Below are 17,353 nucleotides of genomic sequence, written 5' to 3'. Positions count from 1 at the left end.
TTATTACCCTACTATCACTCTCCTTGTATCTTAATAATTCACAGAAATGTTCACCTAATTGTCAAATTCTTTTCTTTTTTTAATCAGTGAGATGAACACCGTATTCTTTGGGAGGTTGAATCTCCAGCTAATGGCCTCTTTGAGCTTGCTCAATAATGAATAGGGTTCTACTTCTGAATATAATAATAATAATAATAATAATATATAATAATATATTAATAATATATAATATAATATAATATAATATAATAATAATATTAAACCAGTCAGTCTGGCAAAATCAATGAAAATTGCCCAATCCACAACTGCACAATCATTTTCTATCAGCAGGCATAGGTCACCTGTCTCGACCGCAAATGTTTCCTAATATACTTACTGCAAACGACTACTGCAAACACTTCACCTGGAGACAGCTAAGAACAGAATGAATCGAGAAGCTACTAATTACCTTTAAAGAAATATATGAAAAGGCAATACGCGTTACACTGCAACGTTTCAGATTTTTTTTTTAAAATATATGAATCAACTAACGAGTGACACAAGTAGTGCCAATGCCTTCTTTGTTAACTGTATGTATGTATAACTATAAAATATCTGGTGATATATATAACAGCTGGTCCGCTGGTATCGTGGTTAGTGTCATGGGCCTAAGAAAAATAACTGGCTCTGTATTATGATCAGTTACTGCTGCAGTGTGGGGTCTGCGGTGGGAGGTGTGAACAGGTTTTATCTACCGAAATAATGTTAATAATAATAATAATGATAATCAAGGTTGCTCATAAAAACTCGAAAGCAAGTAGATTGACTAGCCTTATATTTCTGAAACTATTGTTTTCTTCAACGGAGCTAATGACTATTGAGGGAAACGGTAGTTTCTGAAATATAACATTATAAAATATACGCTCTTTCGTGTTGTTATAGACAACCTTTATTTCATTGATATATATATATATATATATATATATATATATATATATATATATATATATATATATATATTATATATATATATATGTGTGTGTGTGTGTGTGAGAGAGAGAGAGAGAGAGAGAGAGAGAGTGATTTCGTATTAATAGCCACATCCTCTTCCAATATATTCTGTAAACTAAAACAGTGTCCAAGGAAGGCCGCTTCTACAAACATGAAACAAGCAAACAAACATAACACGAAAATACGCCATTCCAGGAAATGTGCAAAACTGTAAACCCTTTACATAAGTCCAAAATAGAACAGAGAACAGCTGGTGAGTGAAAACGGGAATACCAACTGCAACTTGTAAAAACTACATAAGAAAAGCTCGAGAAGTGGTTTCATACGATAAGGTAATAAGTATCCACAATAATAATGTGTTTGCGTTGTATTACACGTACGCTATCGACATCACGAAACAGAAAGGGCAGAGGTAAAAAAGCAACCAACAATAATGACAATCTTGTGATAAACAGCAAACTCTGTCTTGTCTAGCAAGGGCTTCTCCGCTCCATCTACTATTTCTTGTTCCGGTTACGCCGCTGTTTGTGTGTAGCCTATCACAACGACGGAACGAGAGACTCAGAGAGAAAGAGAGAGACACACACACGTTTTCAAGTCAAACCTGAAAAGTCAGCTGCCATTCTTGCGTGTCTCAGAGTACAACGCTTAAGAAACCTTACAAGGACCTTGTCAAATTCCCCCCAAGCTTAGCCAGTCGCCTGCGTTCAAATGAAAGCACTATTCGAACACTGAAGCTCTTTCCTAATTGTGACTCGAGCATTATGGCATATGTTAAGAAATATGCTTTTATAAATAAAAATGAATCATGCCAGCATGATCAGATGCCAGGTCACTCATGTAAACACACATATACTTATGTATATGTGCGTGTGTGTGTTTACATGAGTGAATTGGTGTGTCTGTAAAGTCATGCTAATACCAATCACGAAAACGTTCCCGAAGGCGCATCGAATTAAACACTTACAAATCTGAAGGTAGGATTAAGTTCTGCACCGTTTTTTTTTATTCAATACCCATTAGCCCACTAAAAGATCTTATATCCAAAGCTTCTCGGAAGGAAACCTGAAGACCTTAGGCGTCAGGTGATATGTAATGAGAGAGAGAGAGAGAGAGAGAGAGAGAGAGAGAGAGAGAGAGAGAGAGAGAGAGAGAGAGGATGGCAGAATGGCATGTGGGATCAATAGAAATAACTACAACTGTTTAATTTCTATTGGTAAATTCAGCGCCAGAGAAACAATCGTCAGGAGAGAGCGGAAACTAATATGGAAGAAGAATACGAAAGGAGGTACAGTTAAAGGAATGAAAGGGGTTGCAGCTAAGGGCCTAGGGGATGCTGCATAGAAGCTAAGTATCGCCTATAGTGCACCTTACCCCAACCCCCCGACCACTAGGGGAGCTACAATGCAAGGAACCGATTCTGGCAGCCTAATTTTGGCGGTGATCAGGACCGGATACAGACTTCCGAAATACCATGATAACAATTTGTCGGTGATGATGTTACACGATGTTCAATCAGGCCAACTCAGGCAGTTAACGAGAAGCTGGCGATTGGCTCTGGATGGGCGGATCTTAATTACTGTACCACGAGATTCGATAACTTTTTTATTTATATGGTGATCCCGACTCCGATATCTTTCGACCATCGCCATACCAGTGGTATAGAACATATTCGTCCATTTTTTTCTTCGCCGATAAATTTGTGTTTTTATCATGATGCCCGGAGGCGTGACTGATAACAACAATCAATCTGAATAAGCAACAAAGCAGCTTACGTTCATATATACACATATAAAGGCACCCAGTTTCGTGTCTCTATTTCAAAATATGATTATCAAGAATAGTTCTCACAGTCCGTTGATGTTTACTATAGGCATCTAATCTTCGATTATCTAAACCAATTTCCACCTCTCAATCCTAAATCATTTTATTGAGAGAGAGAGGAGAGAGAGAGAGAGAGAGAGAGAGAGAGAGAGAGAGAGACTCCAAAGCGAACTAGCCGCAAGACACGTGACATGACCTGGCAAAACTATGAGGCGCATGATCAGACCATGCATAAGAAATGATGATGATCTCCGCGAGATGTGGTGACCGCGAAGAAACGAATAAAAAAAATCATACCGGAAGAACAATCACAATAAGAGCCACAAGGCAATCACACATGCGAAACCGCCTGACGAGAGAGAGAGAGAGAGAGAGAGAGAGAGAGGACGCACAAAGGCATGAAAGGCTATGCAGTTCAGATAGGTTACAAATAGGATGGCGTATCGAAGTGGGTGGAGGAAGGAGGAAGGGGGAAGGGGGGGAAGGGAAGAGGGGAGGGGTGGGAGGGTTTAGTTTACAGGAGGCGGCCTGAACAAGAATCTGCGAATGACGTCCAGATTAGATCAGACCAATTTGCACCAAATTTCGGAAATTTATGACTGACTCTCAACATCGTGTCGTTTCATTTTGCAAAGATAATGATGCCATCATTACGAAAAATGATAGATCTCTTGCTAGACATGGTACAAACAGATATAAAAGAATAATGGCGGCAATAAAACAAATGATTAGCAATACAGGAAATCGAAGTACATCTAATAAAAGTAGTAAATAAAGGTAGTAGAAACAATGGGGTATTCTTATATAAATAGGCTATAGGACATCTGATCTCATCACCAAATCCCCATCACACGGACGAATACTTAATTTACTTAGGACTTACGCCTAGTCCTCAGCGACTACCAGTTGCGTATATAAAGTACCTGGATTATGCAAAGGAGCTTCCTTCAATAATTTGTTACGAGAAATAATCATGATCACATGACAATTTCTGAGAGCAATATCAACACGAAAATTATTTCGTATTCGCCTGTCATATACTAAATTATCACTGATAAACACTGTGCATGTTGCAGTTTTAAAGAATATAATAGAGAGGAGAGAGAGAAGAGAGAGAGAGAGAGAGAGAGAGAGATAGCCCAAAGGTTAATCACGGCTTAAATATACCTTACCTCAATATACTTGCAGATACAATATCATGTGTTGTAAAAATTCTACAAAAACCAATCAACAGAGCATATATATATATATATATATATATATATATATATATATATATATATATATATATATATACTATATAGTATACTATATGGTATATACACACACACATTACAAAAACGATGAACAACACTGACAAAACTCAAATTGAATTCTACAATGGCTTCACAGATATCAATGCTGCAAGTCGCTCGCGCTTACACCCGACTAATAAGGTGTTGCAAGATTCTACGAATTAATTATTAGGATGAAGGTGATACCCTCCCCCAACACTCAAAACAGTTATGGATGATTACATGGCCCCCCGATGGGCATTCGTCTGAACTTCTCAGTTCCAGAGGTCATTTATTCCTTAATTATTGGACAGTGGATCAGCCTCCCTGAGGATGTCGTGCAATTGGAGTTTCCGAAGTTCAACCGAAGATGCAATGCATTACTACCTTTATACAGTTTTCCTTGTATTTTTATAATTTATTTGTAGTCTTATTTATTTTATTTATTTACTTAGTTACCTTTTTTTATAATAACACCTCTTTCTGTATTTCCCTTTACCCTCTGTTAACTCTTTCAAATGAACACCATATTCTTTGGAAGCTTGAGAATTTCAAGTCAATAGCCCTTCTAGTGGACTAGCTCCATGTGAATAAGGTTTATCTACTGAATGATAATAATAATAATAATAATAATAATAATAGTACTGTAGTCACCCATCTACCAGCACGGCCGGATCCCAAGAGGTTAGGGGAAGCAAGCAAGGAGTGAAAACCAGATTAGCTAAAAGATCCCGAGGTAGTGCGGCAGAAGATCAAATCCAGCCCCGGAACGGAGAGACGAGGTTACTGGAGCTAATTTGCAAAAGATGAGTCTCTTGTCCCAATTTCCAGAGCGTTTGAAGGCTGTCACTCACTCCGTCCAGTAGGTTTTCTCTCGCCATCTTTCACCATCCCGTCACCGGCCGGACTCGACACAAGTTGTGACAATATTACGAAGGAAATTGCGTTAGAACAGAATATAGAATTTAGCCCAAAATGCCAAAGCGGTGGGACCTATGAGGCCGTTCAGCGCCGAAAAGGAAATGGACGGTAAAAAGGTTTGGAAGGTGTAACAGGAGGGAAAACCTGGCAGTTCCATTTTGATTCAATGGTTAGGGGAGGTACCGTAATAGGAATGGAAGGGGTTGCAGCTAGGGGCCGAAGGGACGCTGCAAAGAACCTAAATATGTATGCAATGCCTAGTGACAAAACCTTGACGAACGAACCAATATAGATAGTCTAACTGGCGTTAGATTTAGAAGGGCACGGGCTCTTGCAGTAACATCTTTACACCGGATAATAGAAAAACTGAAAATTCGGATACGAAAAACTACAAGTAAAAACAAAGGATGGAGTTCATCAACAGGTTACCTAGTATGCAGACAGATAATCCAGCTTATCAAATCGGCCAATGAAATGGAGAATGGAGAGAGAGAGAGAGAGAGAGAGAAGAGAGAGAGAGAGAGAGAGAGAGAAACTATTGACTTACAAAAGCATACATATAATATGAGAGTTTACAACGTGTTCAAGTATATAAGGCAAAATCAACACAGCTGTACGGAGTGATATGCTGACATTGCAAGATAACTACTATCGTTGTTATTATTATTTTTTTCATTCCTCACAAACAAACAACGAATCACATGCATTCATTCATTCATTTCAACTTGCGTTGCAACGAGATTCCCGTATGATGGTGATGCACGAGAGGTGGCCTCATTTTAAAATTCCTCTTGATCAAGCGCACCACTGCTGGAGTATTAACGGCGATGAGGAGCGAAAATGGAACGCACAAATAAGAAACTGGATAAAAATATCAGAACTGTTACTCGATGATCGAAAGTAAAACAAAAGACTATCAGAAAATGTGGATAGCCAAGGGCAACGCAGGTAGGTACCGTTTCCAGTTAAATCGTTGACTGCGACAAAGCTTGAGAAAGCACAAGAACGAGAGAGAGAGAGAGAGAGAGAGAGAGAGAGAGAGAGAGAGAGAGAGAGAGCACAGCAAGGCGAGGAAAAACCTGAAATACATGATCAGTCCGAATTCTTTATTTCACACAAGAATGACCTCCTACCACAACAACCTCCCCCACCCACCCACTAGTCCATTCTGAGTCATCACCCTTCCGCTAAGTCTGCAAAGATGTCGGTGCATAGGAGAGCATGCACATTTTAAGGAGACTAGTTGTTACATAATGCGCTTATATTTAGATGAAAGATTCCTCGGGCATGATGGGGGAAAGCACAGGGCGTAATAATTTTGCAGCAAAACCGAAGGGAAGAAACTGATATTACTATTAATATTCAGATGATAAGTCCTATTCATACGGAGCAAGCCCACCACAGGGGCCATTGACTCGAAACTCAAGCTTCCAGAGACTATGGTGTTCATTAGCAAGTTAGAAAATGCAAAGAGGGAAATAAAGAAATTCTAGGCCCATCACGAGTCTATATTTACCTTTGTTTCAATTTTTTTTTATTTTTTCATACGATCACTCCCTCCACTGAAAGCTTGCTTTGCAAAGCTGATGACATTTCAGCCTTGCTCCACGCAGACACACAGGATAATAACCCGATAACCTCATTTTCACGGTTCGATGGAACAAAAAAATCTGAAAAAGAACTACGAGAAGCCATTAAGAATTCAAATCAACGCTGGACAACAGCACTTGACAACCTGCCATCCCTCTCTTCAGCAAATACCAACGGCCAGGGGATGAAACATCAACACGGGCAGAACTGCAGAGCCAACGTCTCCCGTTCTGCACCTCTCCTCCATTCAACAAATTATTGCAAACGGATACCAACCGTGCACAGTGAGAAAGCAATGCAATGCCAGCCATTCCTAGCGCTCCATACCCACTACTACTACTACCGCCGCAGAGTACGTTCGTTCGTCAGTGCGTGTGGTTTGTGGGGCAAAGTGCCCCAGGCACCTCGGGACCTACATCCCAACCTGTCTGTGTGCCCCTATCCCCAAAGCGCCCAGCCACCGACCCCTCGACCCACCTCGCCAGCTAGCCATTCATGGCATCCAGACTGCGGGGTATTATGTCACTATTCAAGGAAAAAAAAAGGGGGGTGGGGGGCCATTTCATGATACAGGCTCCATACAATAAATCCGATAGCTCCAGACCCTGTGAATCTACTAGAAAACATGACTGTTTGGAAACAATCCTTATCGAAGGACGAACTGCTTTGAAACTATCTCTTGGTTGTATCGGCGTTTTCTCACTCCTGTAAACCCATAAACCTACTTTGCAACTCCCAGACTCTGTCGTCGCTATCTCGTTCTTATCGACGTCCTCGATGTTTGGCTGGCTTTCTAACGTGCACTCAAAGCAATCGATTCTGAATTTGAGCGGAAGTTCCCAAAATACTTCTCGTACCTGGCTGAAACGACCGCAGTCCATAACCTGCCACAAATTCATAAACGTTTTTCTCTCTCTCTCTCTCTAATGATATGGTAATGAATCAAGTCACAATCGTGATACAATGTTAATATTCAACAGTCACAATAATGATAATGTTAATAATCAACTGTCACAATCATGATATCGTAATAATCGTCATAATCATGAATGATATGGTAATAATCAACAGTTCACAATCACGATAATACTATATTAATAATCAATAGTCACAATCATGTTATGGTAATAATCGTCAGGATCATGATAATATGGTAATAACCAAGTCGCAATCATGATAATATTACAGGTAATAATCATCAGTCACAATCATGATATAGTAATAAGCAAGTGACAATCATGATATAGTAATAAGTCACAATCGTGATAATATGATCACGAATCAACCATCATAATCATGATTTAGTAAGAAATCAAGTCACAATCATGACAACATGGTAATACTCAACAGTCATAATTATGATATGGTAAGAAATCTAGTCAATCATGAAAACATGGCAATAATCAAGTTACAATCATTGATATATGGAAAGAAATCAATGGTCGCATGCATGATATGGTAATAAATGAACAATGACAATCATGATAATATGGTCACGAATCAATAGTCACAAACATCATACGGTAATGAATCAAGTCACAAACATGATACGGTAATGAATCAAGTCACAAACATGATAAGGTATTGAATCAAGTCACAATCATGATACATGCTAACGACCAATTCCAAAATTGAAATGTACGACCGAGAACCCAGCATACTGCTGATGATAATTCCGACCAGTTAGTACCCCACTTCGCTAATAGCACTCTCGGCGTTCATTAAGCGGCCAAGTGAGAAAGAAGTACGGCCATTGCTAAGCGAAGCGTGAAAAGCCTATTCGATAACTCGAAGGAGAGAGAGATTCCGTCACTGCGCTGCGAGGTCAAAGCGTAAAGTATCTATAACGAAGTGAATATTGCGTGAATTGGTAGATTTCGCTGTACAATATTAATTTCGGCCCGTGACCCTGGAAGATACACAGCAACCGCTACCACTAGGTACTTACTATAACTTCGGTAACTTCAAATCTAATAATAATAATAATAATAATAATAATAAGGTAGGAGACCCTCTTTCAAACAAGTCTTCTTGAAGGTTATTGCTATTTCAGCTAATTAATCTTGTAGAGGTCGTCTATTTTACTTATAAATGCGTTACTCACCTGTTTAAGTAACAACGAGAAGGCCGCTATAGAAATAATAATATTATTAATAATATTTCATTGAATATAATGACAGAATTTCAGAATTGATCTTACACAGGATTCTCACAATTCTTCTCATTGGGAGAATTTTGTATAAGATTAATTCTGTCAACTCTGCCATTATATTCAATAAAACATGTTTGAAAGAAGGTCAGTTTCCAGCAATAATAATAATACTGAGAACAGTTGAAAACATACTTGAAAATAGTGCAGACAGCTCAGCATTAAAGCCCCAGAGAAAAATGGACCCTTGAATAACTGTTGCAATGAGGACTAAAGTAACAAAGTAACACTCCACTCTTTATGCATCTATTACAAAGCCCTGGGACTCCTTTAATGGTTCCGTTTTCTCTACTCTCACACCGCACTGTACTTTAAACGAGGATCCTACGGTTTTCTTAGTTATTAAACTTGACTCTCTTTTGTGTGTGCGTGTGCTGCTTTTCCTCGCTTCTATAGGACCTGTATTATATAGAAGGGCATTCGGTTGCCGGTTCCGTATCCTAAAAAAGATGTTGATGAAAGTTATGAAAAATAATTAAGACAGAGCAAGGACCCATGGAATACAATACAATTTTGAAAGAAGGAGCATATACCATCACAACATCCCATCAGTTTACGAAGAGAATCCGAACAAACAGAATAATCCAGAATGCCCCAGCAGGGCTAAAACAATTCCGGAGTAGTGGAGAAAGGCGGGCACTGAAATGCCCCTACAGACAATAGTACCACTACGGATGATTAGGCTACCTGGAGGATACAGAGGGCTGGTGGGGGCTGTGGGCAGGGGGGGGCGGGTGGGTGGGCAAGGGCACTGCCTTGGCCTGCCCGTAACCGTAACTGACCATCCCAAACGGCCTCCTGCTTCCTTCCAAGCGTCCTTCAGTCGGTGCGAATAGACTATACAATTTAGGCCGTACGCCAAGCGCTGGGATCTGTGCGGTCATTCAGCGCCGAAAGGAAAAATTGAGAGGAACAGATGACGGTCGTAATAGGAGGGAAACCTCGCAGCTGTAATATGAAACAATTGATAGAAGAGGGTTATGGAAAGTAGGATGGAAGAACGAATATGGACGTAGGTACAGTAAAAGGAATGACAGGGGTTGTAGGTAGGGGTCCAAGGAAAATAAATGCCTGCAGTGCACCGTACGTAAGGTGCGCTGAGGTACTATAACCCGCTAAGGGGCAATCGAAACTAAGGAGTCATGACCATGGACGAAAGAAACCGAGGTCTAAAGAAACCGTCCCAGGTAAAAACAGTAGTCGCTGGTTAGAGGAAGCACCTCGGAGCCGCTCGGACCTCTCTTATCGCCAAAGTGAAACACTGCCTAACCCATCACGTACAAGCACTCGCATACAACATACCATTAAAGGTATTAAGAGACCCAAAACACAACCACGGTTATTCAGCCTTATCGACGTTAATCATCTAGGCCTATCGACTGGGAATAGGAGAGAGAGAGAGAGAGAGAGAGAGAGAGAGAGAGAGAGAGAGAGAGAGAGAGAGAGAGAGAGAGAGTTGTGAAGACACTCGCTCCTCTCAATCGCGGGCCCCTCCCTCGCCGTGTCCAAAAGTATAATCTCAATCCGAAGTAAAAACTGAACGATAAATATCAGTCAATAGCTTATTTCGAAAGAAACGTGCTCTGCTTTTGAACAAAGGATACCAAAAGCCCTATACTATAATAGATATATAAATATATATAATATTTATATATATATATATATATATATATATATATAATGTCCTGTTGACAACCGAATTCCATCTAATAAAAGGAGCCCACAAAAACGCCAAAATATAGAAAGTACTAAATTTCAGAGAAACAGCAGTCTCTGAAATATAGTTCCCTTCTAAATTGTGGCGTTTTTTATGGACCCTTTTATTACACACACACACACACACACACATATATATATATATATATATATATATATATATATATATATATATATATATATCGACAGCACGACACCATATTATTCAACAGCATCCCCACGACTTCGCAAGATGTGAGAACAAGATATTCAAGAACACGTACTTTTCTCAGCAAAACACGAGTCCGTCTGATGAACCAAAGTTTGAGTCCAAAATTGAGCATGACGGAGAGAGGGAATAGAAACAGATGTCAATCCCTCTTCCAAGCCTTTTTCCTTTCATTAACCGAGGGAGTTGCTTATAAACCGTAAACTTTGAAATAAATATATTCAAGGAGTAAACAGGTCACAAACATTTCAAAACCGAAACCTTTTTCATTTCTGTATAGACAAGCCCAACAAGTCACTAATATAACTGGTTTCACTTATTTACGGTCAGGCCACGCCTTCGAAGAAGACACACTTCGAAAAAAAAAAAATCATTCTTTAAGCGTCACTAATCCTGTTTTCGCTGGTGTAAGCAGTCTCCAAATTGGAATTTTTTCAATTAGAAAACACACCAGAGAAAGATTTTCCAAAATGCAAATAGTTCAACATGCCCATAAGTCAGACGTACATGAGTGTTAGCAAGTGACATTTGAGGTGTATAATTAAAACAATAATTACAGACAATTAAGTCTTTTATAAATAATGAACTGAAATACATACACTATTAACCTAAGCATATTGACAAATAGTGCAGTATAACAGCCATTCACCAACAAGAAAATGAGAAAATAAACATCGCCTACACTGGGTATGCATGAGATCCAATATGACTCAAAACTAGTACAACAAATAAAATATTTTCAATGAAATATAAAGCATTTTAATTGTATAAGATTCCAAATTACCACATTCATTGACAAGTACATTTCTCCAATCTTGTTATAGTTAATAGAGTAATACGACCAGTAACAGAACGCCAATTCTCCAGAAAACTGTACACATCTTCAGAAAAATTATAAACATTTGTCTTATCTTATTAATCATGGAAACAAAATTGAATCTTTTATTTTAAAAAAAGGGATATATTGAAGAACGCCTACAACATCATTTAATTGTTTTACGAGGAGCAACGAGTGTCTTTTTCGTTGGAAAGTCTAAACAGAACCAGTAATAAAACAAACCAATTATAAGGGAAAAGTCTCGGAGCATTCAAGGGCCGAATTAAATGGTTGGAATCTGTGAAGATCGTATTGCCTAAGGGAATTTCGACTAATCCTTCCATAAATGGGACCTATAAAGAACCTGGAGGAAAGGATGGTAAAGGTATGTGGCAATAAATACTAAAGACTCTGAGGCAAACACGTGGGTGCGAGGAACTATTGGTTTGTTTGTACGGTGCTTTTACGTTGCATGGAACCAGTGGTTATTCAGTAACGGAACCAACGGCTTTATGCGTGACTTCCGAACCACGTCGAGAGTGAACTTCTATCACCAGAAATACACATCTTTCACTCCTCAATGGAATGGCCGAGAATCGAACCCGCGACCACCGAGGTGGGACGCCAACACCATACCAACCACGCCACTGAGGCGCTGAGGAACTATTGGCTTGTTGAGATGATCAGACTTGTTGCTCTCACTGTTGTGACGCCAGTTTTTAGTAGCCATAAATCAGTCAGATCAATCATGTTGCTTTCACCAGGAGATCGCAAGATCTTGGTACAACACATAAGACTGTTGGGTACGGCATATAGCCTAATATGGCGACCTTTAAAAAAATATATAAGAAAGCCAAAGTGGTAATAAGTATAAAAAAAAATCGTGTACATAAACAGTCCCAATTACCAAGTATAACATAGCGACCCACTAAGCCTGAAAAAAAAAACTGCATACATAAAAGGCAAAGGGATCTACAGGCATCAGCCTCCAGGCATTCTTTATTCTCCAAAGCAGTGGGCCATCGCTTGTTCCTTTTCGTCCTGGAGTTTAGGCCTCCGGAACAGTGGTCCCAAAAGGGAAATATAATTGCCAAAAATAACATGCTGTGGCGGTCAAAGGGTCAGATAAAATTATCCCTCGAAGATGTCATAAGCACATCTGAAGTCGTTAGAGCAAAGCCTTCTCTTCCTAAGTCGGTCTAGGCCTAAACACAAATGTAGCTCCAGCACGACAGACGTAGGGAGGTTAGACGCAACCCCAACCCCCTCCCCTAAACCCTTTGTCCCTGTCGTGAATGTTTTGGAGGGAATAAAAACATGAGGAGAGGTGGAAGGGTTGGTGGGGGGGGGGGGGGGGGCAAGCATACAAACTTGGGATGGCGGCTTACGAAACAAAATTGCCCCGAATTGTTAAACACTGCTGTCCTTTTTCAAACTTCCATTTGGTCCCAAACAGGCTTAACGGAAGGATGATAACTCAGAATGGATTGGGGGGAGGGGGGAGAGGAGGTCATTATTGAGTGAAAGAGAGAATTGAGACTAATATTTTATTTCGGGTTTTTCCATCACCGTTCTCTCTCTCTTTCCCTCTGGTGTTTTTTTTTTCTTTTTTTTTTTTTTATTAGTGGCCGCAATCAACGTTTTAACTGGAAACAGTATTTGTTAATATGCAAACACCTCTCCTTCCTAAAAACGTAAAAACTCTGCTATAAGTTTATAGCAACATCCATCCTTCGAAACTTAATTATTAAGTAAATCGTTAAGGCACTGTAAGAAAAGCCAAATATGGGTATGCGACTAATCACCTCCATACTAAGTTTTCCTGCACACCATTAAAAATGTCGCTGCAAGCATACGTTCTTTACTTTTTTTTTTTGTTACCTCATACTGGTTATGCCAAGGTGGCACCTTACCTTAAGGCACGTGTAGTTGTAAGGTTTTTAAAGGACAGGGAGGTCTGGCGTGGACCTCCAGACTCACCACTGTCGCAAACCAACTAAATCAATGTAGCCAATATCGGTGGCAGAACCACCACTGATCAACACCTTTGTTTAAACCGGAATTGGGGGGAGGCATGTTCAATACCTCCCCCTAATGACGGCAATATAAACAAAAACACAACGCACGATTGCTATATGCTGAGCTGCTGAATAACATATTCCATAAATGCGTCTCACTTTCGGGGTTGGCTAGTGTCCTATAGCAAAATTTAACATAAACTTAACAAGTGCATTTAAAAGCAAAACCCCCGCACTGATAACTATTCACGAAGTCAATAAAGCCATGCGTAAATTACACTGGGTCAAATACAAATGTTGCTACCCCAATACAAAAAAAGTAAATTAATAGTGGCTAATCTATTCACAACCTCTCTTCTTAACGCAGGCTACACAAGACTCGGTATTATGTAGCAAATTCATTACATGTATTGAGCCACGAATTCTAACAATACCATTAATCATAAAGCCATATTACAACCTAGGGACACCCTAATTTCCTGCCATGACTTGCAGACGAAATTGTGCCTAATACGTTCGGAACGTTGGACCAACTGATTCCGCTTCAACGTCTCAGCACCAAAAACATTTCAGGGCCCAGGAAAAAATTCAACCTACAACCTTGCACCGGGCTAAATCATGGCTTCCTTTTACCTGCACTCCACTCCAGTCTCTCCGTAACCAATAACACTGGGAAACAAAAACAAAAAATACAGTCCTGGATACCGACATTAATAAAGAAGGCAAAAATCCACGTGAAAACGATAAACAGCCAGCATGGCCTACCTAAGCAGCTTATGTTTAGGGTCACTTCGACCGAACGTGATAATCACTCACGGTTCTAAACAACAACAACAGGACAAGACAAGATACAGTAAATGTTGTTCATAATATATCTGGTTGGGATAGCGCCTTTTGTGTTCGTCATGTTCCTTACTCTCAGCCTTGCAGTGACTTGCAAAAATGGTTACACATGTGTCTGGCCTATCTGAAATACACTCATATATATATATATATATATTATACTATATATATATATTATATATATATAAGAAATGTATCAGAGCTTCTGTCGTTCTTTGGTTAAATCACGAATTTTTATCACTAACACGTGTCTTGATGAAACCACTATCAGAATCAGAGAGAGAGAGAGAGAGAGAGAGAGAGAGAGAGAGAGAGAGAGAGAGAGAGAGAGAGAGAGAGAGAGAGAGAGACTATAATTGTAAAGTAGGCAATTTACAAACAAGCATGTATAGCCTGCTTAACATACGACCGGAATTGACCGAGTTGAACCCAAAGACGTTGATGCCAAACAGGGAATGACCTAGACCTACCGGTACCTATTTATGTGGCCATGCAAATAAAATTTTGGCGCTGTTTAGCACATCAACCGATACGCCCTTCCAAATAACGCATGCCTATGGCCGAAGACATGCGCCCAAACAGACACTGCAGGCCTAGGCGTGAATCCTTAGACATTCTTTTTCAATTAATTGCTTTTTCCGAATTTCAACCTGGCGACCGGAGGAATAGGCCTGTAGGTACATACTGCACGTCATTAATTTAAGCCTATAAGGCCAATATATAATTACACTCATCACACTACACACTTGTCACGTCACAATTATCAAGCACTTTTCATATAACACGAAGCAAAATCGTCTTCAGGTCACATGTCGTCCAAGTGTCAAAGACGAACAGCTGATCCCATGGAAAACGACGGATCAATACTCGATTAAACGTACGGTACACTTCTTCATCAGCCGTTTTCAGCCCAGCGTCAAGCAGTGCAAGAGCCTGAGGGATGAATAGGCCTACACCTGCTCAAAACGGGCATCGCAGGATCCATGGTCATCATCCCACCATGAAAACGAAAACCCCCCCCCCAAAAAAAGGATCTCCTCGTTGCTTACCTTCTCTACCGAGGGGTAGGAATGTCTCCTCTTTGATATATCCATCTTTGTGCAATATTACTGAACTTAGCTCCGTTGGAGGAATAACTTTCGCCTTTTCCTCGGCACGTAATCCATTGTAACAATGTATCAAGGTATAACACAGAGCCCACGCCTGCTCCTCCGATATCGGAGAATTAAATCCAGCCAAAATATTTTCTAAGCTTATGCGCCCCTTGGAGTCGAGCACGCATCCCGTGGAGGAACGCGTCGACATCTTACCCTCACGACACTGCACACAACACTGACACTACGAGCTTCTCCAATTCAAAATCCCGCGCAGCAGTTGCCGCGCACTGTCATAGAAAACTGCGTTTCTTTTAGGGGTCACTATATTAGTTAACTAAAATTATATATTTTTTCCCGAGTGCTATAAGTGTGGATTTGATTATTAATATGAACTACACCATGTAATAAAACAGAGAACTCGGTTTCTTTTAGGGATCACTATTCACTATACTAGTTAATCAAATAAAGACCGTTTTGGTGTTATAACATTGTTAATTTGGACTACGCCGTATATTAATAAAATTTTAAAAAATCCCAGTGTATGTCTGCATTGTTGCTTATGGTGAATTAATTTTGTTGGTTTCGTAGACCGCCTTCGGAGTGAGATCTCAGGAAAAAAAAAGTAAGCAGTTATTCATTTTTTTTTAGCATCCTACTAACTGAAGCATTTATTACAGCATTTCATGTGTTTTAAAGTATAGTCGTAACTTGTAATAATTGCCTTTAATAGAGTTGATGCATTTTGGGTATATTGTCATTTCACGCCTTATTAAAGCAACACGATTTACATTTAATATTGTATCTTGCATTTAAAAAATTTTCTTTGTGTTGCTGGCAATAAACCGCATCTCGTTGATAATAACTATTTATGATTAAAACTTCAGTAATTTCTATCGTAATGAAAATCATAGAAAAAACAAAAAAGATGTTGTTGCCGTTAATGTCATTATCATTAGCAGATGATAAAGTGCGTATGTAGTGCAAGGAAGGTTATGTAACAGAGTTTTAGCGGTTATATACTTTTTTTCTGATTATATGTATGTTTACACATTTTTTACTCACATCAGGATCGAACCCAGGTCTTTCAAAGACTTAGGTTCGATCCTAATGTAAATAATTTATTTCTGTTCCACACGTGACTGTGTGCGGATTATTTTTGTATATGTGTATATATATATATATATATATATATATATATATAAAAGTATATATATATGATATATAAGTGAATACCACAGGAAAATTATATGATAGGCAGAAATCCAAGCGCTTTTTGTCTTTACTAAGACATTGTCAAGGAACGAATGAAATACAATTGGAGAGAAAGTTATCAGGTACACAAGATCAAGAATACCAGATGGTTAATTGTCAAAAGGGTAAAATTAAAGAGATACTCCAGGATTATCGGATATCACCAAGGCCATCTAGATGGCCTTGATATCACACGGTCACAAACCTAAACATAGATTTAACCCTAACAGAAACTACAACGTATCATATAGTCCAAAACATGTAAAAACTGAATATATTAATTTTGTAGATAACTATAAGCAACAAAATTAATATATTAAATTTTTACATGTTTTGGTCCATACGATACGTTGTAGTTTCTATTAGGGTTAAATCTATGTTTAGGTTTGTGACCGTGTGATATCCGATAATCCTGGATTATCTATTTAATTTTTACCCTTTTGACAATTAACCATATGGTATTCTTAAGCTTATTGTTTACTTGATAACTTTCTTTCCGACTATATTTCATTCGTTCCTTCACAATGTCTTGGTAAAGACCAGGACTCAATGAGAGACGAAAGCACTTGGATTTCTGCTTATCATTTTCCTGTGG

The 17,353-nt window shown here is 39.2% G+C and overlaps 1 protein-coding gene across 5 annotated transcripts in view; it reads right to left on the bottom strand.

Moving 5' to 3' along the window:
- Nucleotides 1–15,738, bottom strand: part of LOC135213728 (protein spire homolog 1-like) — a 426,989-nt gene extending 411,251 nt beyond the window's left edge. For all 5 annotated transcript variants that reach the window (XM_064247840.1, XM_064247841.1, XM_064247842.1 and 2 more), the window contains exon 1: nt 15,460–15,738. In XM_064247840.1, the coding sequence (XP_064103910.1) occupies nt 15,460–15,715 (256 nt within the window). In that variant the 5' untranslated portion in view covers nt 15,716–15,738. The remainder of the gene's footprint in view (nt 1–15,459) is intronic.
- Nucleotides 15,739–17,353: the final 1,615 nt, after the last annotated feature.

The sequence above is a fragment of the Macrobrachium nipponense genome, chromosome 43 (assembly GCF_015104395.2).
Source record: "Macrobrachium nipponense isolate FS-2020 chromosome 43, ASM1510439v2, whole genome shotgun sequence".
Taxonomy (NCBI): domain Eukaryota; kingdom Metazoa; phylum Arthropoda; class Malacostraca; order Decapoda; family Palaemonidae; genus Macrobrachium; species Macrobrachium nipponense.
This window is presented reverse-complemented; position numbering and strand designations above follow the sequence as displayed.